Source organism: Lagenorhynchus albirostris, chromosome 21, assembly GCF_949774975.1.
Source record: "Lagenorhynchus albirostris chromosome 21, mLagAlb1.1, whole genome shotgun sequence".
Taxonomy (NCBI): Eukaryota; Metazoa; Chordata; class Mammalia; order Artiodactyla; family Delphinidae; genus Lagenorhynchus; species Lagenorhynchus albirostris.
Genome location: NC_083115.1, coordinates 16,424,285 through 16,449,547, shown reverse-complemented (window position 1 = coordinate 16,449,547; position 25,263 = coordinate 16,424,285). Strand labels below are relative to the sequence as shown.

Sequence of the window (25,263 nt, the reverse complement as noted above, 5' to 3'; positions counted from 1 at the left end):
TTCACCTGTGAAGCTGTCTGATCTTGGACTTTAATGTTTGGGGAGGTTTTTGATTACTCTTTCAATCTCGTTACTAGTATTGGTCTAGTCAGGTTTTCTATTCCTTGTTGATTTAGTTTTGGAAGTTTGTATAATTCTAAGAATTTATCCATTTCTTCCAGGTTGTCCAATTTGTTCATAGTATTCCTCATAATCTTTCATGTTACTTTTTTATTCACTATAATTTCTCCTCTACCATTTCTGATTTTTATTTATCTGAGCCTTCTCTCATTTTTTTTCTTGGTGAGTCTAGCTAAAACTTTGTCAATTTTATCTTTTCAAAGAACCAGCACTTAGTTTCACTGATCTTTTATATTATATGTTTAGGCTCTATTTCATTCTTTTCTGCTCTGGTCTTTATTTCCTTCTTTTAGTAACTCTGGGCTTTTTGTTGCTGTTCTTTTTCTAGTTCCTTTATGTGTAAGGTTAGATTATTGAGATCTTCTTGTTTCATGAGGTACATCTGTATAGCTATAAACGTCCCTCTTAGTGCCACTTATGCTCTATCTCATAGATTTTGGTACCACATTTTCATTTTTACTTGTCTTCCGGTACTTTTTAAATTCTGCTTTGAGCCCATAGTTGTTCAGTAGCATATTGTTCAGTTTCCACAGATTTGTGATTTTTTTCCCAGCTTTCTTTATGCAGTTGATTTCTAGGTTTATTGGAAAAGATGCTTGATATAATTTCAATATATTAAATTTATTGATACTTGTTTTGTGTCTCAACATGTGGTCTATCCCTGAATGTTCCATGTGCACTTGAGAAGAATGTGTTCTACTGCAGAATGGACAGAATGTTGTGTATAAGTCTGTTAAGTCAATCTGGTCTAATGTATCATTTAAGGCCACTTTCTGTCTGGATCATCTGTCCATTGATTTAAGTAGGGTGTCAAATTCCCCTACTATTATTTTGTTGCCGCCAAGGTCTCCTTTAAGACTGCTAATAATTGCTTTATATATTTTGATGCTCCTATGTTAGGTGCATATATGGTAATAAATGCTACATTTTCTTGATAAATTGTCCCTTTTATCATTATATAATGTCCATCTTTGTCTATTGTTACCTTTTTTGGCTTGAAGTCTATCTTGTTTGATACGAGTATGGCTACACCTGCTTTCTTTTGGCTGCTATTTGTTTGGAGGATCATCTTCCATCCTTTCACTTTGAGCCAATGTTTGTCTTTAGAGCTGAGATTAGTCTCATAGAGGCAGCTTATAGTTGGGTCTAATTTTTTTTGTTTAATCCATAAAGACACCCTATGTCTTTTGATTGGCAAGTTCAACTCATGTACATTTAGGGTGATTACTGATAAATGAGGACTTAGTACTGTCATTTTATTTTATGGTTGCTCTAAAACTCCACTGTTTTTCATTGTGTTTCTGCCATTTTAGTTTGGCGGTTTTCTGTTTTTTGTCAGTTTCTTCTTTTTTAGTATGTTGTGCCTCTGCTCTAAGTGTGTTTTGTGGTTATTAAGAGGTTTGTATAAAATAATAAACTAGTCCTTTGTCTGCTGATAGCATCTTCATTTGCCTATGTGACTTCAGTCCTTTTCTTCACCTTATGTTTTTGTTGTTTCAAACGATCCCTTTTTATTTTGTGAGTTTGTTACCAAATTGAAGTAGCTGTGGTTATTTTTATAGCTTTTTTCCTTTAATTTTTATGCTATAATTGTTTAACAACCTATCCTGATACAGAGTTTCAATTTTCGGAATCTGTCCATCTATGACTTTACTCAAAGTTTTATGTACTTTTGCCTTTTCATTTCAGGTAGAACTGCTTTCAATACTTCTTTATAGGGCGGGTCTAGTGGAGACTAACTCCTTCAGCTTTTGTTCATCTGGGAAATCCTCTATTTCCCCTTCACATCGAAGGATAACTTTGCTGGACAGAGTATTATTGGCTGACGGGTTTTTCTTTTGATACTTCACGTCTGTCATTCCATTCTCTCCTGGCCTGTAGAGTTTCTGCTGGGAAATCAGCTGACAGCCTAATGGGGATTCCTTCATAGGTTACTGTCTTTTTTTCTCTTGCTGCTTTAAAAATGTTTTCTATGCCATTGACTTTTGCCAGTTGTAGTGTGTATCAGAGAAGGTCTTTTTTTCTGTTGAGATAATGAGGTATTCTTTTAGCTTCATGGATTTTATATACAATTACTTCCCCAGGATTGGGAAGTTATCAGCAAATATTACCTTAACTCTCTGTGCCCTTCTTCTCCCTCTCTTTTCCTTCTGGGATATCCATTATTCTCATTTTGTCTTTACTAATAGAGTCAAATAGTTTATACAAAACTTCAGTTTTTAAAAAAATACTCTCTCTTGTTCTACCTGAATCATTTCTGGAGTTCTGTCTTAGATCAGACCTTGTGAAAGAGAAAATTAGCAACCTCAAGTTTCCATTGCTTTCAAATATGTTCTTCATCTCATTTATTGAGTTCTTCAGCTCCAGAATTTATGTTTGGTTCTTCTTTTTAGAGTTTCAATCTCTTTGGTAAAGGGTTCCTTCTGTTAATCTGATTCTTGAGCTCACTGAACTGCCTTTCTTACTTTTTTTGTAGCTTGTTTCTTCATGATAGCCGTTTTGAATTCTCTCCGGTTGCAGTGTTCTGTGACTTGACGTTTGGTTTCTGGAGATCTGTCATTTTATTTTTGTGACTGTTACCATGGGTTTTCACGGTGCTTGCTGAGTTGTTCCTCTGCTGGCACATTTTGAAGTAGCAAATACCTCTCTTCTTTAGGTAAAGCTTGTCTTTTACTTTGATTCTAACAATTGAACACGTTGGTAGTTAGAGGCCTTTCTTTGTTTTCCAGTAGGTGGCCCTATAGCACAAGTTACTTGTTTCTTTTACCTGGTCTGCCTCTGGCTATATTTGAGAATCAGTACTTTTTACTTCATGGTGTCTGACAGGTCTCTTACGTCTCATAGGCATTGCCCATTTTTCCTTTGTTCTTTTTGTTTTGTTTTTGTTCCTCAAACTGGATCATTTCAATTGATGTAGTTTCAAATTCACTGATTCTTACATTTGTCTTTTCTGCTGTCGATTCCCTCTAATGAATTTTTCAATTCATTTATGGCATTTTTTTAGCTTCAGAGTTTGTATTTGATTCCTTTTATAATTTCTATTTCTTTATTGATATTTTTTGAGACACTGTTTCAAATAGTTTCATTTAGTTGTTTATGGTTTTATTTACCTCTTTGAGTATATTAAAGACAGTTATAGTCTTTATCTAGTAAGTCCAATGTTTGTGCTTCCTCAGGGATAGTTTCTGCTAACTTTTTTCTTTCCTGTGAACAGACTATGTTTTCTTGTATGCTTTTATTTTTTGAAACTGGTCATTCTTAATACTACAATATGGCAATTCTGGAAATTGAATTCTGCTCCCTCTTCAGAGTTTTTGTTGCTCGCTGTGGGTTGTAGTTTGGTGACTTTTCAAAATTGTTTTCGTAAAAACTCTATTCTTTATCAAGCGTGGCCTATGAAGTTTCTATTTCATTAGCTTAGTGGTCAGATAGTGGTGTGACAGCTTTCCTTAAATGCCTAGAGACAAAAAGAAATAAAAGGAAACAAAAGAAAATACTATCCTGGTCTTTGCAGGTGGGCTGTGTTGTGGTGCCCCTTCAACACTTACCTAGGGTGTTTACAATTCTGCTTTAGCCTTCACTTCCTGCTTGGGCTTGGGTGTAAAGATCAGCAAGAGGTAAAAACTTAAGGTCTTTCCAGATTTTTTATGAGGATGCATCCTGCCCTGGGTTATTGGCAGGTTTTTTGTTTTAGATTCCTTAGAATATGTGGGTGCTTTTCAAAGCCCTTATTACCCAAAGTATGTCACTCTCCAGTTTTCCTCCCAGGCTTTCAGCTGTGTCTGTTGTTTGTTTGTCCCAGCTATTATCTTTTGCCCAGGCAGCAGCATGTTCATTTACCTTCAGAGTTTTAGAGAAACACCCTCTGTGTGTATCCTTTTTGCTGCCCTGAGTAACTTCTGAGTTGGGTGAAACAAAGGCAAGACCCTTGCATCAGTTCTCCCAGGACCCTCCAGACAGGTCAAAATAAACACTGTTCTTTGGGAACAAGGTCTGTTCTGTTTCCTCCAGAACCAGGCACCCACACTAGGAACACAGGCTGCCATTTTTAAGATGCTGACTGAGGAGGAGGGTGGAGGAAGAGTAAGATGAAATGCCATTAAGCTATCCTCCTGGGTTTCAGTTGTTATGTTTGTTGTTTTAGCATTTATTTGGTTTCTGTAAGCCTTTAACTATTTCCCAGACTTTGAACAAAACTGATTTCTATCAGTTTTTGCCAGTTTTTTTAGTGTTTTTATGGAGGGGGTAGGTCCCTAGAGTTCTTCATTCTGCCATTTTTGTTGACATATATGCATATTTTTAATGGAAGTAATGCACCAACATTTGGGTGAATGATTTTCCTATTATAGTCTGAATATGTGATCTTTATTAAAACTTTGTGTACTTACACTCTAGTTAAGATATAAACGTTTGCATATATTTCAGAAATATAAGTAGATAAAGAGTATGGAAAATTAAAAAAATGACAGATGCTTATGAATTACATAAGGAAATTTAGGGGCTTATATGTACATACTTATACCCTTTGAGTGTAACTAGCTACTATGCTCATCCTTTCCCACTATTAGAAAAAGTACTATTAGATTATTGGTCAGACCCAGTATAACTTACTGCTGGCGTATGAAAAGCATCTTGTTTTAATGTTTTAAACTTAATGTTCCTCAGAGTCCATGGAGTTCATTAAGTTTCTGAGAGGCCACTCAGATGTTTTGTCCCTAGATGCTACAGCTAATGTGTTTGCCCCTGTCACCAGTCCTTCTTAAAACATGATGTTTAACGTCTTTGGTATGTCATGCCTTATTTAGAATAACCACTCCCTTCATGTACCCTTAGAGAGGTTCTCATGATAGCAAGAAAGGGAATACTTGGCAAGCTCTTTGGTTACAAGATCTTATCTCCCCAAATTACCATGCTTGCTGGATTGTAACTGACAAGGATATTATTTCATGTGCTAAAAAAAAAAAAATTACAGTAAACACACAACACTATTGGGCTTACTCTTGTGAATATCTAATGCAAGGAAGAGTGTGCTAAGGAAAATGGAACACTTTATTCATCAGATGTTATTATAGATGAAATTTTTATATTAAGATTTAAATGGATTTTTACTCCTTTAGATGGAATTTTATATTAAGATTTTTCTCTCCAACTGAGTAGGAAAGTTAATTCCTCTTATTGTAACTGGAGATCATTAAGCATATAATACTTTTTTTTTTTTTTGCGGTATACGGGCCTCTCACTGTTGTGGCCTCTCCCGTTGTGGAGCACAGGCTCCGGATGCACAGGCTCAGTGGCCATGGCTCACAGGCCTAGCCGCTCCGCGGCATGTGGGATCTTCCCGGACCAGGGCACGAACCCATGTCCACTGCATCGGCAGGCGGACTCTCAACCACTGCGCCACCAGGGAAGCCCCCATATAATACATTTTTAAGGGAGTCTTGCATGCAGTGAATCTAGCTGAAGTGACACTGGAGGATATAACAGCACATACAAATTAATTTTTCAATTTAAAATATTTGGGAAAGGTAAAGATAATATATTTTGTATGTGATTTTCCACATGCTACATTCTGAAAGCAAACTATATTTGAGCCACTCTCTGTAGCACTTTCCAGTAACAACTTATTTTAAGGCAGAATTTTCCCTTTCCCTAAAGTAATAATTGTCTATAGAGAAACCACATCTTTTTAAACTGAAATTCTGAAAAAAAATTGTTTTCATAGTTGGCATATTTTTAATATTTGGAGAAAATTACGGAATATAGGCTAGAATTTTTTATTTTACTAATCTGAGATAGGGAAGTTTTCCTTACCTCAGTCACAGTGTCTGAGAACTCTCTGACTGTGGTCATGATTAAACATTATTAGGCTTTATACAGAGAGATTAGATGTTTGTTGTTAATAAGAATTTTGAGCTTTAAGGAGACAAACATAAGTAACTGTAATTAATAAACATTTACTCGATGTAAAACTTGGCCTCAAGCTCCAATTTTGATGTTTGTGCTGAATAAACTTTAGAAAACAGAAAAGTACTAAATGGATTAAGATTTACAGGTCAAATGCTACCTAGATGTAGACATTAAACAAATTATTATGATCACTTATGGCTTTTCCATAAATGCCACTGCAATACTGAATTTATCAATCTGTGAACAGGAACTAGGGGAATGAATGTGATTTTTAATAATAGATTTTGGGAATATGTAATAATGTTAACATAGTGCAGAATTTACTTCGTAATTTTTGCTGAATATAATTGTGTTTTGAAAACATACCTTTCTTCCTGCTAGCACACATACTGCCCTGGGATTTAACTTCATATACCCTTGTAGGCTTTTATATTTCCCATTCTTTACTGAAGTTCATAGATACAAAACGGGTAGGGTCACTGGATATACACCTGGGTCCTGGTTTGAGACTACATAGGTGGAACTCTCAACTAACAAAATTCACCATGGTTATTACTAAGATCTTAATGAAAATTAGATAACAAAGCCTAAAAAAAAAGTTTATTGAGCTGACTAAATAACTGTGTTTCTAAATCCTTCTTTAGGAAGCACCACAGAAAATAGAAATTCAGGTTTGAGAGTTTGAAAGCCCAGTTACAAGCTCTATTTTTTTTGTGTGGCTTTCAGCTTCCAGTACTTAAATAAGTCAGATAAAATTTACATTTCCTGTCTAAATTCCTGTCTAATTTACAGGGTTGATGTGAAGAAAAAAAATACCGTAACGTATGGGAAAGTGCTTTATAAACTAAAATGCAATATACAAACATAATAATGGTTACACGCCTATATTTGATTTTCAAGAAAGCATCATTGAGTCCCTCATATTAGGATAACTAATCTATATCTAGGTCTGGGAATAAGGTTTTGATGGCATGCTTCTTCCATATAACACAAGGGCACAGTGTCCATAGTGGGTTAGTTTTGTGGTTTTAAGTCTGGATTCTTGTGTGACACTTCTAAAGTTGGAGAAGAATTAATTCCTAGTTGTGGTGTGTTGCTTTCGTTGCCTGATGCCTTGAGGCATGTTGATTTAGTCATGTTGGCTTTACATTTTTATTCTGGGAAGGACCTCCACGTCCCAGGGTAGGTATCTGTGTAGTATTCATCCAGCTCCCTGTCCTACTTCCTTTACCTAATTATGATGAATAAGAACAAAACGCGGGCTTCCCTGGTGGCTCAGTGGTTGGGAGTCCGCCTGCCGATGCAGGGGACGTGGGTTCGTGCCCCGGTCCGGGGGGATCCCACGTGCCGCGGAGCAGCTGGGCCCGAGAGCCATGGCCGCTGAGCCTGTGCGTCCGGAGCCTGTGCTCCGCAACGGGAGATGCCACGGCATGGAGAGGCCCACGTACTGCAAACAAAACAAAACAAAAAACAAAAAAGAACAAAACGCTATTTGTAACCATACATGTCCTTTATACTGAAACTGCAGAAAGTATAATTTTTCAGTACATGACATATTTTCATGCATACATCTATGTCTGTGCAATCCCAAGAATGAAGATACATTTCATAGTTTTCCTTTACTAACATTGTGGTTTTCTTTCCTAGTGAGTGAACAGTTTAAAAGCATGAATTCATAACTGCATTGTCATTTATTTCAACCTATTGCATACAGTGAATATAATGTGCTTGAAAAACACTTCGATGATGCCTTTGTTCTTTCCATATTAAATTTAACCATCCATGTCTATGAATTAAGTTTACTAGGAAAACTCACGTTTAAAAAAACTGTACAAGAAACAGCTGGATTATCACAATCAGCAAGGAAATGAACTCAAGAATTTGAACTAGTATGTCAGGAACACTTTGTCTTCATGGTAAACATTCACTTTATGCAAATCCCACTCGGCTTCATTTAATTAAAAAGCTGAAAAAGAAAGAAAATTCTGGGCTGAAAATAAAGAAAACACCAAGTGCTTTTTATCCCATTCTAAATTAGTACATGTAAATATAAAATAAAAATGTCACAGTTACATTATTTCACCTCATTCTAATTTTTTATCAGGGCAATTTATCTGAACTAGTTCCTGTAATGGGATCAGGCTTGTGGTAAGAATAGGTCAGGGGTGGAAGCAAGTTGTTCATAAGAACTTGAACTTGTGGTGTTTAAGTTTGAGTAACTTCTTTTTTTTTTTTTTTTAAATAGTTGATAATGTTGTGTTAGTTTCAGGTGTACAGCAAGGTGGTTCAATTATACATATACAGCTATCTCTTCTTTTTCGAATTCTTTTCCCATTTAGGTTATTACAGAATATTGAGCAGAGTCCCCTGTGCTATACAGTAGATCCTTGTTGGTTATCTATTTTAAATATAGCAGTGTGTACATGTCAATCCTAATCTCCCAATGGGTAACTTCTGTGAGCCGTTCTCATTGTTAGCTAGACCATTAGTTAAATCGGCATTTAAACTGACAATGTAGGGGAACAAAAGGGAATGGATTGAAACACATATTTGGAGTGGGCCGTTTCAACGTCCTAAACAAAATATTTTTTTCTGGTTATTTAATCTACAATGCATTTCTTAAAATAACTAAAGACTTTTGAGGATTTTATAATTTCATTATATTGAACAGCCAAAAAAGAATATATTATAAATCATAATAAAAATATCATCAGATTCTGATGAAACAACACAAATATGTATTTCTGTATGTACATATAGAAATACAAGTAAAAAGTAACTATTTTTCCTTTCTTAACTTCCCTAAGCAAAACTTTAACCTATGAAAAGAGATTTATTTAAGTTTGTAAAATCGTGAGTCAATTTAAATAACATTCTTCAAGCTTTTGTTGGTTATTTGTACCTTTCTGCTAACAGGTAGCAACTTTTTCTTCTAAAGTCTTGACAACATAATTTTAGGACAACCAGAGATAAACCAATTCTTAACTAAATATTAAAAAAATATATTAATGGTTACTATAGTTGAAAAGCCATGTAGTTGGGAAAAAGTTCAAACTAGTAAGTTTAATACTTGAACATTTAAATTATAATATCCTAGGCATACGTTACTTCATCTTTCTGAACCTCGGTTTCCTCATTAGTGAAAAGAACGGTTGTTTTGGATGATTTCTAAAGTTCTTTCCAGTGCTAATATTTTATAATCCTGGTGATACTATATGCTAAAATTAAATATATGTATTATAAAACATTACATGAAACATTTAAACATATTTTAAATATGTTATCTATACTGGTTTACATTATATAATAAAGTAATTATGCAATACAAACTAACCTTTTTATTACCCTGTATCTGTTTCTGAGGAATTACTAAATTACAAGACAGAAATCATTGTGCTGATATCTAGGTGCAACTAGACATTGCTTCTAGTTTTTGAGATAACAAGTTATGACTTAAGTCCTGCAAGGGTAACCAATGCCATGAAGAGTCAGAAGTAAAATTCCTCAGAACATTAAGATACAGATGCTGTTCAATCCGTATAATCCTTAACAACACTGATGGCAAAGCAGGTATATATGTCATGTGTAGATGAACACTTCGGCTTTCTCTGTCCTCAATTAAAAGACTGCCCTGAAGATAAAGCTGACTGAAGAATAAGGGTTAATGAAAAAAGAAAACCTGATCACAAAATATTTAAAACTATAAGTAAAGTTGAAAAACTTATAACTTAAAAGAAACCTGAGAGGGCTTCCCTGGTGGCGCAGTGGTTGAGAGTCCGCCTGCCAATGCAGGGGACACGGGTTCGTGCCCCGGTCTGGGAAGAGCCCACATGCCGCGGAGCTGCTGGGCCCGTGAGCCATGGCTGCTGAGCCTGCGCATCCGGAGCCTGTGCTCCACAACGGGAGAGGCCACACAGCGAGAGGCCCGCATACCCCGCCCCCCCCCCACAAAAAAAGAAACCTGAGAATTTATAGTTTCCTTTTTTTTGTTAAAAATAGTCCGCACATTTCCAGCGATGGAATACTAAAGATCACCTTTTAGCACTGCTAAAAGTATTACCATCATAAAAGCAAGAATAGTAATATGACCTTTATGGTCATTTTATACTTGCTAACTTTCTGGTGCTGGAAAGGTTAAAAAGGTTCTACAACTTTTTATATGTTGCTACATTCACAGGGTAAAAGGAACTTTGTATTTTCTTAATATTGAAATAGACTGAGAATCCTTAGTTACCAAGGTATTTGTTTACGCCAGGGTTTTTTCCAAACTGAAATATTTTTAGAAAACTGTTAAAATAATCTTTTTTTATATATTATTATGAAATGAGAAATACATATTTAATTTTGAACTAATCATTCTATTGTACTAAAATAAAAGTTTAATCTAGCAGAGTACTACCTAATTTATATTTAAAATAATCTTTTTCATAAAGAGTTATAAGCATTTGTTCAAGACACCGGAAATACCTGAGGCACAAAAGTGTCAAATATTTTGTTAAAATGTTTCTTAGAAAAGTATGAACTATTATTCTCCAGGTAATCATTCAATAGTTCATGTTTGGTTTTATTTTTTTATTATATAAATGTCCAAGTTGTATTCCAGTATGAATGTTTTATACTGATTTCATCACTCAAGAAATAAGTTCCCTCATTTCTATGTATCAGGGTCTGACATACTTTTTGCTCTTCTCACATTTACCTGTCTAATGTTGATGTATCATCTAATGGTTCTCATAGATTCATGCTTCTAATACTGTTTGGATAATAACTTTCCTAATAAGGCTTATTATAAAACATATACAATCCTTTTGTATCATACTTAAAAACGGTTGAATGCTAAAAACTGAATATATTCCTCTTATTTGGAATGTATTTTTTCAGTGTTGCAGTCTGTTTCCTCAGAGGGAGAAGCTGCCTTGGGTACCACAATCAACTTCTGTCTGGACTTCTGTCCACCTGCTGTCATGAATGAATCTCATGACAGTTCATGGTAATCTATACATGGTAGTCTATACAGTTATAACACTGACTACCGTGGCTGGCTTATTCTCAAGTGAATACATGCCTGGTCAACCCTAACTCAGGTAGCAGTATAAGATGCATGCTACTTGGCAAGGGTATTGACCTGTACCCAGGAAGAACAGGTAGAGGCCAGGACCAGCAAATATGCCCCAGAAGCTCCCCTTCTCCTAGGCTGAAGGGATGCAAATATTCCCTTCTAGTGTGTAACTTTATTACTACTTAAAGTACATCAGGGATGCCGAGGGGCCTTGTATATACAAAGTCAAAGCACTTCTCTCTGCTAATGCTCCCTAACAATAGCAAATATTCAGGATTTAGATAAAAATGCAGTCCCTGACTTGCTGGGGAGTGATATTCCAAAAGTTCATAAACAAGCTTATTATTTGAAATCAAGTTTTTCTAGAGAAAGATTAGTTAAAGTAGTAACTATTTCCTCAAATTCAGGGCCCCCAGAAGTCAGCTTCAGTCAGTATTCAACAGGACTTACTGATCACCTACTGTGTAGAAGAATATTATGAATAGAAGGGTGTTGCAAGAAAAGGAATGATTGAAAGTCATGGCCGTTATGTTTCTTCTCTAGAGGAGAGAGACCTGGATACAATAAAGTATAACACAGCGACACACTTGATAAGATGGCAAAGAACAATTTAAACAAGCAAACAAAGGAAAAAACTGGGAACAAGTGAAATGAAGGGATAACAGCCTAAGCGAAAGGAGCTGATGGAGGAAAGACAAATTATGAGAACAGATTCCGTGTGCGCCTTACGGCTAAACCAGGAGTCAGCACACTGTGAATAAACTATGCGGGCCGTAGGTCTCTCTCGGAACTACTAAACTAAGCTGCTCTAGGGCAAAAGCAGCCTAAGACAAGGCATAAACAAATGAATCTGGCTGTGTGCCAATAAAACTCTATTCATGGACACTGAACTTTGAATTTTATATAATTGTCACATCACAGTATTCCCTTTTTTCCATGATTTAAACCTTTCTTAGTTTACATGGCACACAAAAATTGGCAGTGGGCTAAATTTGGCCCAAAGGCAGTAGTTGCTAACCCTGCTCTAAACCACAAGGTACAGTGAAGACTGTGCTGGAAGATGAAACAGGTGGAACCAAACTTTAATATAACCCTTCCCTACGTTCAAAATGTATACAAGTCAAACTGCTGACATCCCAACTTGAGTGCTGGGATTATAAAAAATTTTATTCAGTTTCTTGATATTTTCTAGAAGGAACATGTATTAACTTTTCCTTCTTTCTGGTTAGCCATCAATGGATTTTGATGAAGCAGCAGCATAATCTGTGCATATCTTTAAAGATTCTGCATTATTCTCGAGTAAGTGATGGCTTATCGATAACGACTAAACACGGAGATAAATTAGGAGGCTGGGTGATATTCTGAAAAAGATACTAGGTATATAAATTAAGACAGCAGCAGTGGGAATAGCAAGTGTTGGAGACCAAACTGACTCCAAGGTTTCTACCTTGTATGATTATGAGAATAACAGTGTTGTAGGGAAAATGGGCAGGGCAGGAGACACAGGTTTGGAGCAGAGATGAGCTTGGCTTTGGGGTTGAGGGTGAGGTGTTAATGTGGTATTAAGGTCTGTTTCTAGATCTCAGGAGAAAGATCAGGATTTAACATGTATATTGGGGACTGAGAAGTAATCTAAAAGGAAAAAGGAAGGTCCAAGCGTTACAAAATCCAGGGCATAGCCTGTCCAAGAGGAGCTAGTTAACTAAAGTCCTAGAAAGGTTACACGGGTTGCAGAATGAGAAGAGACATCTGGATTTGGTTATTGAGTGGCTACTGGAGACCCATATTACATGTAATATGTAATGTTTGTTCCTTTTCTCTTCCTGTGAAATATCTGAACAGGCACCAAATAGTGGTTTGCATTTTGTTTTGACTTCTCTTAATTAATTTATCAGTTCCCCAGTGTTTTAAAAAACCAGAATGTATGCGGTGCTCTTGAATGAATGAATTCTGTCCAATTGGGAGCAGGTTAAGTTCTCTACCAAGATCTTCAGCTGGACAGAATTTTCTTGTCTAATGTTCTCACTTGCTGTTCTCAAACTGGGAAAGAAGTCAGACCTCATGGTTACGTAATGGCACTCGGTCGCACAGAAATCACTTGTGTGGATAAGGGGCAGCTGCTCTGATTTCATCTTGGAGCCAAAGAAGTGAACTCACTCCTGTTCCCCTGGCCTTGTAGCTAGTAGAACTTAATGAGTCACTGTTCTCAGGATTTTCTAACCTTTATATTCACAAGTGTTCTAAGGGGATGCGAGGGAGAAGTAGTTACAGCTGTCAGCCAGGCCTCTTCAGCCAAAAGCCCTGGGGCTCTCTTCTTTGTAACAGAAAATTACCAAATCCAGAAAAGTCTTCAGGTCTGAAGTACATGATCTAAAATAAAGCCCTAAAGAAATTCAGGACTTTATTAGGAGTTGGGAAAGGGATCTTTGGGAATGGAAACCTTTCTATTGATATACCTACAGTTACGCACGGTGAGAGCTGTCAAGTTTAACGACTGCTGAGGCCTCTTCTCTACAGCCTACACAGCGGGGCACTTTGGAAGAGTCTGGATAACATTATTATTATAACTAGGTGTGGTCAGAGACGTGGATGCTAGGTCTGGGGGGAAAAGACCAATAAAGCTAGTATGTGGAGTAAGGTGGGGGGACACGTGAACAACAGAACTTCTAGATCACAGGAGCTTCCTACTCTATCCCTCCTTTCGGGGGTTGCTGAGTGGTGGAGTTTCTGCCGGTGTAAGAAAGTTGTGTTTGCACAATGGAAATAACCCTCTAGAGCTTCCTTTGCTGTGTGTGTCTCTGCTCAGGCCATGTGTTCTGAGGTTTGAGGGACTGCAGTGCGAAATCAAAAAACCTGGACTCTGAGTGTTCTATAAAAATCACTTTGGATTTATATGCAGGTTCCTGGTATCTATTTCTGCAATATCAAATATTAAAAAATCAGTCCGTGTTTAGAAGACTTGTATTTTATTATTCTGGATATTCTGGATATTAAAGCTTATATTGTTTGTTAGTGGAAAAGGCATTTGACTATACTTTTCCTCAGCAGAATTAGACATATTTCTGTCAACTGTTCTGCTTTCCTCCCTCAAGTAATAAAACAGAAGTAGCCAAATCGAATTAAATTTTGTTTGAAGTGGTGGGTATACGCATGCATACGAATATTATTGTTTAAAAAAATTTGTCAGTGGTTAAGTCCATGGGTCAAAGTCTATTGCTGGAAAACTTCATCTGAGGGCTTGTCCCTGTAGCAGCTAAGTACAACAGCGTAAGGCTGGGATACGAGCTCTCATAGTTCTAAGTTATCTTGCATTTGTAAAACAATAGTTGGCCACAACTTGTCTTACTTATGAGATAAATATTATGGTTGTTATCCGAAAGATGAGGAAAACTGAGGCTCAGAGAAGATGAAAAGACTTGCCTGCGGTTACAGTTTTAAAGTGCCACGGTCCAAATCACATCTTCTCACTCAAAGTCCAGATCACTTTCCAATACACCACAGTGAAATACAACAATATGGAGAAAATAGTCCTTAAGATTCGATTTCCACTTGTACAATAGTATTACAAAGATTTAGCACTGTATTCTTTATGTAGATAAGATAGGACACACACAGAAGTGCCGCTATAGCACTCCAGCTCTTCTCTGAATCACCTCTAAGTCTTTGGTCCTTTACGTCATTCTTCAAAGCTGGAACTCAGCATCAGAAAGGCAATCCCAGTGAAATTCTCATCAATGATACATATTGTGGATTGATCACCACACCATTTCTGTGTTTTATTTTCGTATGGCTCAAGATTGTGTTTTATATTTTCCCTACAAATGAAAGATCTACATCTAAGTAAGATGTAGAAAGGAAAGTGATATTGTTACATAGTGTACGTCCTGGGATTTTTTGCCTTGCTGTGCTTGTTCACTAGCATACTTTTCTCAAAATTCATTAGGAATATCTTTCATGTCTACCTATTATTCTGTACTTTCCCTTACTGAATGTCAATCCTTTTTTTGGTTATCATCTCTCAAAGTAACCAAAGCCATCATGAATTATAAGTATCTTGTTAAGACAATGGAGTAGTTTCTATGTCCATTGTAAGCTTAATTAATACACATTTTTTATATTTACTTTTGATGCCAGCCAGCTCAGGATCATTTTGAGGTTGCAATAAGTATCTTTAGAGCCCAGGTGTCTGGAATAATGTTTACACACTCCACACACCCCTCTGGGTGTGTGGAACAACCTGACAACTCCATGGCGTATCATGTGATGTGAATTCCACCTTCTGGAGTTGTGCACTGTGGCAAACCAATACTCTCCTCTCCATTATGTTTCTATCTTAATGGTTCCTGTTGCAGTTAGGTAAGGAATACATAAAAAATGTTTTTGAATAAACATATTCAATTTAACAAGTATATGATGAGCACCTACTATGTGCACAACACTTTGGAGATATAAAAAAGGCATTTCCAAGGACCTTCTCTAAAATACCTTACGATACTCTAGAATGAAAAGAACTGCAACACACAAAAGTTACATATGAATACTTAATGAAAAATGAAACGTGGTAAGGTGCTACTGAATAACCAAGTGCTGAAATGGCTAGTACAGGCAAGAGGTAGGTTAAGTAATTACTTCTGAGAACCTACTACCTTTCAGGCACTACAAATTGATTATATAATTTATCCCCTCAAAATTCTCAGATAGGTATTAATTATTACGCCAAGTTTACAGATGAAGAAACAAGCTTAACAAAGCTGTTACCCAACCCCATAATAACACTACTTTTAGAGGTGATGAAAAATGAGACTCAAAAGTTAAGTAACTCCAAGTCCCAAAGTTAGTGAAGAGAGAATGGAAGATTCAAACTTGGATCCGTGTGACTGCAGAGCCAGAGTTCTTATAACATACAAAATTATATACTGAATTTGAACTCAGATCTTGTGATTCTAAACATTATTTTTCCATTATACCATACCTCTCAAAGACAACCAAAGATTCGTAAACAGGAAACAAAATGATAGAATTACTAGAGAATGTTTCATGCTGTTTTCCTACTAAAACAGACTTGATATGTCAAATAGTTTTATAGAAATTTTTGGAAGAAAACTTTGAATCAGTGTGTCAGTGGAAAACAGTGGGAAAGTAATTACCCATAATGGAAGACTCTCATGTATGACCACTAGCATTTTACTCTTCTTAGAAAATGGAATAAGCCCGAAAGTTAATCTTTATTTAATACACAAGATGAATTCAGTGCTATCACTAGAATAAAATTCCTTCTTTTTCTGAACTATGGCTCAGATGGTAATTACATCAAATTCTTAATAATCTTTGATATTTCACTGATAATTTCAGGGGATTCGAGAGACCAATTAAGTTCATCAAAAGGTTCAGGGAAAATCTGTTCTTCACCAACTGAATCCTGCAAATAAAAAACAACAGTTGCCAATCTCAAACTCCCTAACAACAACAACAAAAAGACAAAAAATAGTTGTAAATCACTGTATTGTACACCTGTAACTTATATTGTACGTCAACCATACATCAAAAAGAAAGAGAAAAAAAACCTCAAAACAACAACAGAAAAACCCAAAACAACAGTTGCTTAATCTTTAGCGTAAAAAAATCCTGCTTAGGAAAAATTAAATATAAATGTGTAAAATCTTTATATCAGAACTAATGAGAATAATTAGCATCAAAGAGTTATTGAGTAATTAATACTATGTGCCATTTACTAAGTACCAGGCAATGTGCTAAGTGATTTACATCATATAATCTTTACAAATGTCAAAATATGTAAACATTTCCCATTTACAAATGAGAAAACCAAGGTTTAGAAAAGTTACTTAACTTTCCCAAAGTCACTGAGCTAGTAACAGGTAGATCAGGGATTTAAATGAGGGAAGTTTGCTTATTGAAACTTAAAGATGATCTGGGAGAGTTTAGTGATGGCATGAAACATGTTGATACTGTGGGGAAAAAACCCTTAAGACTAAAATGTGGGGACGATTTAAGGAAATAGAGTAAACATGTAACAGACTTTTATCCCTTTCAGCAAGTATATAGACCAAAAACAAAAAAAAATAGCAGTGTGAAGTACTCAGAAAATAGGAAGCGCATGAATGTTTAAGGTTTTGTGAGGTTTAAAATTAAAATAAAAATGAAAAGAAAAAAGATCATTCCTTATAGAAGAAATTAAAGGTTGTATATCAGACAATTCAAAATTGTGAGGAAATAAAAAATTAGTTTTAAAATAATTCTGGACATAGTTCTGTGCATCAGAGGCATTTCTTGGTACAAAAGTTATAATTCACAAACCTAAAACACAGATATCAAAGGCTACCAAAGGCTGGGGCATTACGCCCAAGAGAGTACTTTGGCATTGGAGCCAAAGCCCCTGGCTAAAGGTGTTTTTCAGTTAGTAGATGGTGTTATGTTCAAATATGCATTTTCAGTAAAGGACATCTCTCGTCTTATCCAAAGTACTGGTATCATCTAAAGTAGGCAGAAGTGGGAGGTTTTTCCATTCTTTTTGAAGAAAACTGTTTATTTGTCCTGGCAGCTCATCTCAAAGTCAAGGAAATGGTCTTGGTTGAGAAAGTTTTTTTTTTTTTTTTTTTTTTGCAAGCCTACTTCAATGTATGTCTGGCACAAAGGATTGGATTGATTTAGCTCTTGGTCACCAGGGTTTATGATTCATTATACTAGGCACTAGCTCTCATTGAAGATGGGCATCCACAATGTCTTTTCAGAAGTACCCAGGCCAAGACATACCTCTGGAATATGGAATACCTTTCCTCTTGCTATAATGATGGTGTCGAGTATCTCATTTTCTCATTCCCTACAAACTACTTTTATCCGATAGGAGCAAGATTTGGTTTGTTTTTTATTTATCAAATACTATAATGCTGGTGCCACAGACGCGTGCTTCTGGGAATGCAAAGTGCTCCTTCAGAATGTGGTACTATGTTCATAACTGACCAAGCCTCTCCCATAGGATAATTCAGTGGGAAATCGTCTCTTTTTCTTTTTTTATTAACGTGTCATCTTTCAACTATTCCCAGAATTATTTCTCTTGTCCTTTCTTTCATTTATTCCCTCTCTCACTCTGGCTTTTGCCATCACCTTTGCTTTCTCTCCAGGGAACTAGTTGGACAGAAACTGTTTTCACTATACTGCCAGGTTTTTAGAACTTAGCTGAGGATTTATCCAAATCTCTGGTATATATACTCCCTCCAGTCCTTTTGGCAACACTTGCTCTTGATGTTAATCATCTATTTATTATCATAATCATTCGCAAGAGAACTGATAAAATTTCTGAGAAAAAACCTTATTCTGAAGGAAAATGATGCAGTGGATTAAAAACAAACCCCAAAGCAATACCTACCATTACTAAAGTAACTCTGGCATATATGCACGTGTTAGACTAATAAGAGAATAAAGCTTTCCAGATGCAAAGTTGGGATTTTTTCTCATAATGCTCCCCTCTACCATATTTTGTTAGCTCAGAGGGATGCTGTAAATGTAATGAAGGGAACACATATAACCTATTCTATCAACCTGACAAGGCAAGAGAATTTGATGATGAATGATTGGAGAGCTATGAAGTAGGAGGGCTAGAAGGATTTATGGAAGCTTGATGAACGAGGCATCACTATATCCACGGAAAAGGTAGAATGCAGGAAAGCAGAGACAAACAGAAGTTCTTAAGAGGCTGAAGAGAAATATTAGAAAGCTTTGAAGGGATATGGGAAGAGATGAATAAACTAAGAGAATGATTTAAAGTGGGCCGTGGAAGAGCTGGAACAGTGCAGCAAACAGTGGAGTTTGCAAGAGTGGAGGCCAAAGCCAGGATCCTGCCTTCATGTCTCTGTAATGACATGTCACAGTCTTTCGGTGCACTGGGTTTCCCAGGCTTTTTTGCTGAGCTCTGTTCTGAGTCTGTTTCTTGGCAGCTCCTCTTAGGGGTTTTCATCTAAACTATGTCAAATTTCATATTCACAAACCACTCTTGGGCGTGATTTCCATCTGACTCCTTACATCTCCACTTCCAGCCCCGTGAGGCCAGCTAACGGCAAGCCCAGTCCTTGTTTAGCCTGGTGGGCCCTTGGAAAGGGACTGTGACTGTGACACAATAAGAATGGTTGATGCCACACTCATAAAGAAATAAGCATATACTCTGGTTCAGAAATGCTCACTATGAATATCTAGGGTGAGGCCTGGAATATGTATTTTGAAAAGCTTCCCAGGTGATTTACATGTCCACTCCTGGTAAAGAATCAGAGGATTAGAGATTTATACTACTAAATGACAATTACTTTTTGGGAAAAAAGGACAAACTTAAACTCTTCATATCATAACAAAATAGTGCTGTCAAATGTAACATTATTCTGTGGAATGAGAAAAACAACTTTTCTCTACTTGTTCTAACATAGCAATATAATGACTAGGAAGATCTAGATAGGGGATGATATTCTTGTTAGATTTTGATGCTCTGATGTATAAGGAAAGCTGGAATTTGCTCTTTACCTTCCCCTATTTTCTGACCGTCAACTAAATAGGTTTTAAGAATCGCACGACATCCCTTACTATACTTCACCTTTTATTAAAGTAGACACCTTTCATGGACACTGTAAATACTGTAGGTTGAAATGAGTTAATTTAACTGTTTTTGACACGCTGAATAAAAACTTAAGAGAAATAGAAATACTCTTCTACAAATTGCATCAACAGAAAACATGCAAGTCAAACTAAGGCTCCAGTCATACAGAACCGTGATTCTCAATCGTAGGGCAGGGGGAAAAAGAAGAACATGAACTTCATCTTTTCTGGGCGTTACTTAATCTGAGATTTGATTAGTCTGACTTCACATTTCAAAACCAAAATTAGATAGCCAATGTCAAGAATAAAATCAAGAAACTGGAGGCTTTAATTGCCTTTCTTATTACTCTTCTTGCCCTCAGAACTAATGTTTTTTAAAAATTCACTTACGCTGCAGGCAGGATTAAAGGTAGATGGCCTCACAGCTCAGATCTGATACTCACATTTCTTCCACTCCTTTAGTACATTTATTTTTAATGGATGTGAGAAGAAGAGATTGGAAATGTGCCTCTGTCTGTATGAGAAAACAGAGAGGTAGGGCTGAAGCGTCTTGCTCTTCATTGTAAGCCCAGAATCAGATCTCTGTCACGGGAATAGTTCTGTGCCCCAGAAAAAGCTATACATTGCTGCCATCACCTATGTAGAAACATTCTCTTAATATAATTGCTCAATTCACATGCAAAAGGGACGTAAGGTATGAGATTTTATTTTCTATCAATATATCATTAGTTCTACTATCTCAACAGAAAAGAGTTTTCAGAATCTCTAAGAAAGGAAATACAGAGCCTTTACTTATTAATTAGAGAGAAGGATGGGTTATTAGAAGGACTCCCTAGAGAAAGAGAAAGTGGAATATTTATTCCTTTCAGAGAAGCTGAGGGAGGAATGTGGTCAAGAAGTGAATCTGCCTAATTCATGACCTGGACAACTCTAATCTGGCCCATCAGTTGTATTTTGCTTTAGTGAAAAGTATAGTTTGGTTATAATAACATCATTTTGGAATAAATTTTCAACATCTTTCCATCCCCAATTATGAAAATATGTTGGTAAAAATCTTAGGAGATATTCATTATACAACTTCCAGTGACCAGACGTTATTTTATCATTTAATTTTCCCTTTCAAGTTTGCTTTTATTGGAAAAAAAGCTAAAACTTTGCAGAATTCAAAAGATGCAAGTTACTGGACACTGAACAGTAGCTTTTATGAGAAAAAAATTTTGCAAATGAAGTAAAAATCATGATGGACAGGCAAACTAAGACAAGAAGAAATTTTGATAAATTCCACAAAATTTAAAACATTTTGCTATCTGTTTATGTACATATGTAATATGCATATAACATGTATCTCTAAAATAAAACTATGCTATGCTAGGCAGCAGGAACCATGCCTTATATCTCCTTCATATGGTCTATGCAGAACACATGGCAGGTGCTCAAAAACTTGCTTAACAGAGTTTAAAGTCACTTGGCAAATAAGTTAGCTACTTTATATTAATCCTTAAATATATATTAACCAATGAAATTCTATTTATTCTATTAGTTAAAAATGAAAACAGTCACATTAGTATAATGATATTACCTGTAAGGGTAGCCGTGGTACTTGGAACGAAATATTGAAAGTAGAAAACTGAAGAAGAAGACCACCAGGCCTAATCCCACTAGACAAATGACTAGAAAGAGACAGAAAACTCCATTGGTCTAGACACACACAACCCAAATGTTTATACTTTTTAAATGCATTCAGTTAATCACAGTATACTTACATGTAACAGTTCATGGCACACACAGGTACAACAAACCAGATAATCATTATTTTCCACATTCTTCTCAATGAAAATGTACTATTTGGGGTACGAAAACAACAAAAGTGATCTAAGTCTTCTGGTGGTTTTCTTCTCTTACAGAATTCCTACAAGTACTAAAATGCCCCCAGAGGGATCAAAACAAAACACAACAAAACGTGATAAACCGCAAACAAGATTATCAGCCCCTGCATTGTGAACCACTGGCTATGTTAGCAGAGACATTTGCATTATTAGAATGTGCAATATAATTTTATTTTCAGATGCCATGGAATATTTACAGAGAAATGTAATTTTAGGTTATTGGCTAGATTATTGCCTCAGTAAAAGCCTGTTGCTTACAAATAACAGTTCGTCCCAGCACACTGAAGGCTAGGAACAAAAGCTTGGGGAGTGAGAAAATATGAACTCTGTGACAGTCAAAGCAGGAGAAAATCCCCCTAAATAGCTGGTAATAGTGTCTTGGTATTACTGTTTGTTTGTTTTACAAAGGAACACACGGTGTATTTTACAGCAGAATGTGCTTAGGCTGTGGTCTAGGTTTTCAGTGTCACTTTGTCCAAGGCAAGTTGACAACAGGGAAATTTCTTTTCCTTTCTGTTATGGTTAGGAAGATTTTACTCTAAAGTAGATGACTAATCAAATATATATAATATACATAATAAAAATGTATGCAAATACATATATTGGATTTTAATTAAATAAGATACATTGCTATTAGTAAAATAAACAAAACAAATGCTTAAAAATCTGAGCCAATTAAATGCAAGTATGTTTAGAATAAAAGAAAACAGGTATATTTAGAGAAATAGAAATTTATTTAAATCTGTTCTGTAAATAAGTAGAAATTAGTTCTCTTAATAAGAAATAGCTAACCGTTTCTTAAGAATAAAACATTTGTGCGATACTTGTATCCTTTCGTTAGTTTCAGGGAATTCTTTAAAAACACTGAAATATCTAATATAATTAATTATAAAAGAAAGGGGAAGACAAAAGAGATTAAACACACTAAGACAGACGGAAACAAGGAAGGTTAAACGGTTCTATATGCTGCTATAGTGATGAAATACGATTTTTAAATTATTCTAGCATATAAATTAGACCAGGTTTAATTACAATCCTGGAAATCAGGGAGTAGGTAAGGTATGGCATTGTTAAAACATGGTCTAGAAATCTGTCAGTTTTCTTTCAACTCTGTAGGAATACCATTCTCTCAGTTTTGAGAACAAATTGCGAAAAGTCCTAAGTGCTTAATAGCATTGAGCTGCAGCCTCTGTGGCATTTCATTTCAGGTAACACTCATGAAGGTGAACTTCAAATGAATATTGGCAGAAAGCAAAGCAAAAACAGTTGCTGAATACCGCAGAAATGAAAAACACCTTTTTTTCCTTAGATTGTGGAATGTCCAAGTATGACAGACACTAGCCACTAGACATAGCAACTGTGCTTACAATAATCTTAGTAAACCCAGAATTAATGACATGATGCTTTACTTTCTACTTCCTACATTTGGCATTACCAAATACTTCTTCCTTTCCTCTTTTTCTCCAGAAGTTGAGTAAAACACTTTTTCACTCCCTTTGCCGCTTTTGGTAGCCTCATCTGATTGTGTTTGATGGGAAATAAGCCTCAAAACGTGATCAAGTAAGACAGAGTATATTACTTGATTCTATGCAGTGGAACAAAATGATGCTACTCAAGTACTCGCACGTGGGGGAGAGGACCCGAGACAGGAGTCAGTAATGACCCAACAAACCACTGCAGCCCATACGAGATAACATACTTGTGAGAAGAAAATGCTAGGACGACACAGACGCATTCTGACCTGGGCAATAATAATCACAGTACTTGTATTATATCAAAAATAAAAATCACACTGGAGTCAAAAGGGATAATTTAAAAAATATATTTCCCATTCTCCACCCCTTCTGTTTCTTGCCCCCCCACGCACACACACGCACACACTCACACACACACACAGACACACAAATAAATAAACTGGCAGTGGGTGGGGGCTGGAGTGATTATTTATATATATATAATTATAGACCTGCAATTAAAAAATCACATATTTCTTACTATTTTAATATGAAGGATACATGATAAATATATAAACACATAAGAATTTGTCCTTATAAATATTACTTGCCAGTCCCAAGAACGTCACATTCTTTATTCAAAACATAAATCATAAAATGATGTTCTGAGCAATGATTAACTAAAGAAAGTAATGCGTTCGTCGCTTGTGTAGTTTCTTTCTAACAGTGTATAGATGGCATCATGGGAAAACAGAGGGTAGACTAAAGTGTCTGTTACATCCAAAACATTTCAACACTTAAGATACCTAAGAATTACATTTAGAAATCACTATGACTGATTTACATACATGTCACCATAACTAAAATTCCCATAAAAAATAAGTCTGGATTTTATTTTAACTTCTTAATAAATTATGAGTCTTTTCCAGATGCCTGTGTTCCTCACGCATACATTCTGGGTTTTAAAAAGGGTTCAGAAATGCAAAGCATATTGAGAAAAATTTTAATTTTAGGTTTCTGGAAGCATAATCGTAAGCTCACATGGGGACTTTATATTAATTATGGAAAGATCTGTGGCGGGAAATACTGAATGTAAGGCTGTCTGTCCTTTCCTAACCTCTGCTCCTCAGGGCAGAAGATTTTTCCCATGTGTTTTTTCCCTTTTCCTGCCAAAAATATGTTACTTTATAAACATGTATTCTTTTTCTACAACTCCCTTCGAGGAACAGTTCTGTCAAAGGATAAAATGTAGTCACCTTGTTAAGACATAGTGCTGGAAGCTGGTAGAGTTGTAAATCTTGGAATATCATTGGAAAAGGCAAAGACACTGGAAAACATGGTATCACGAAATGCCCCCTTTCTAAATGTTGCTAAAAGGAGGTTTTGGAGGTAATCGGAAGTATAGTATTTCAGGGTACAAGACCTATGCAAAAACTTCTCTCTCTGAGTCAGTCCTTGAATGCATACCTGATTCGTGTGGCACAGGGAAACATATCATTAGCCAGTAAAACCTCTGAAGACTCTGCCCACAGAATTTTCCACCCTTCCTGTAGGGTGGACATGACTACAGAGACTACAGCTTCAGCAGAGATGCGTCAGAGCACCCCAACCAAGGGTGAATAAGAGCTCCTCTTTATATCCAGTTCCACAGAAAATCACCCAGTCCCATTTTGGAAGAAATGTATTTTTAAGTATTTGCCACACACACATCCAAGAAACAGAAAAAAGTAAGGAACACCACAACTCTCTTCAAACCAGAACATTTCTTTAGAAGTTCATTTACAAAGGACTTTTATCTATTTCCCATTTGATTTAAATGAAGCTTAAGACTAAAACAAACTTAGAAAAATACCAACACAGAGACTTACTCCGTCTTTTTCCAACATCGCCTTTGGATGTTGCCGCTTCATTTAGAAGAACCATCCCCATGGTGATAGCAGCGTCTATAGTAGTTGTCAAGGAAACAGCAGAAATAGATGCAAATAAAATCTATTAATTTTTCTGGATCTGAACACAATGTGTTCTGTCCCAGAATGATTAAATTACAAACGCACACAGAGGTAAATGCAATTTATTCTCTTTATATAACATAAGATTACCGCTCTTTGTGTATTTAAATATGCCTTAATTTTTAGACTGTATAACCTGAAACTTTGAGATTTTAAAGTTCTAATTCTAAATGCCTTTAAATTCCAGAACTTTCATAGTGCATATGAATTATAAACTCTCAAAAGCAATA

At 36.0% G+C, this 25,263-nt stretch overlaps 1 protein-coding gene across 5 annotated transcripts in view; it reads right to left on the bottom strand.

Annotated features, from left to right (window-relative positions):
• Positions 1-6,863: 6,863 nt before the first annotated feature.
• The window catches only part of TUSC3 (tumor suppressor candidate 3), a 183,553-nt gene continuing 165,153 nt past the window's right edge, over positions 6,864-25,263 (bottom strand). For 2 of the 5 annotated variants that reach the window (XM_060136534.1, XM_060136537.1), the window contains 4 exons: positions 24,893-24,967; positions 21,264-21,354; positions 14,507-14,569; positions 7,519-7,993 (listed from right to left, as the gene is read on the bottom strand). In XM_060136534.1, coding sequence (XP_059992517.1) covers positions 14,551-14,569; positions 21,264-21,354; positions 24,893-24,967 — 185 coding nt within the window. In that variant the 3' untranslated portion in view covers positions 7,519-7,993; positions 14,507-14,550. Of the gene's footprint in view, positions 7,475-7,518; positions 7,994-14,506; positions 14,570-21,263; positions 21,355-24,892; positions 24,968-25,263 lie in introns of those variants that run through there. The other 3 variants (XR_009538279.1, XM_060136535.1, XM_060136536.1) reach the window with 3 other exon arrangements.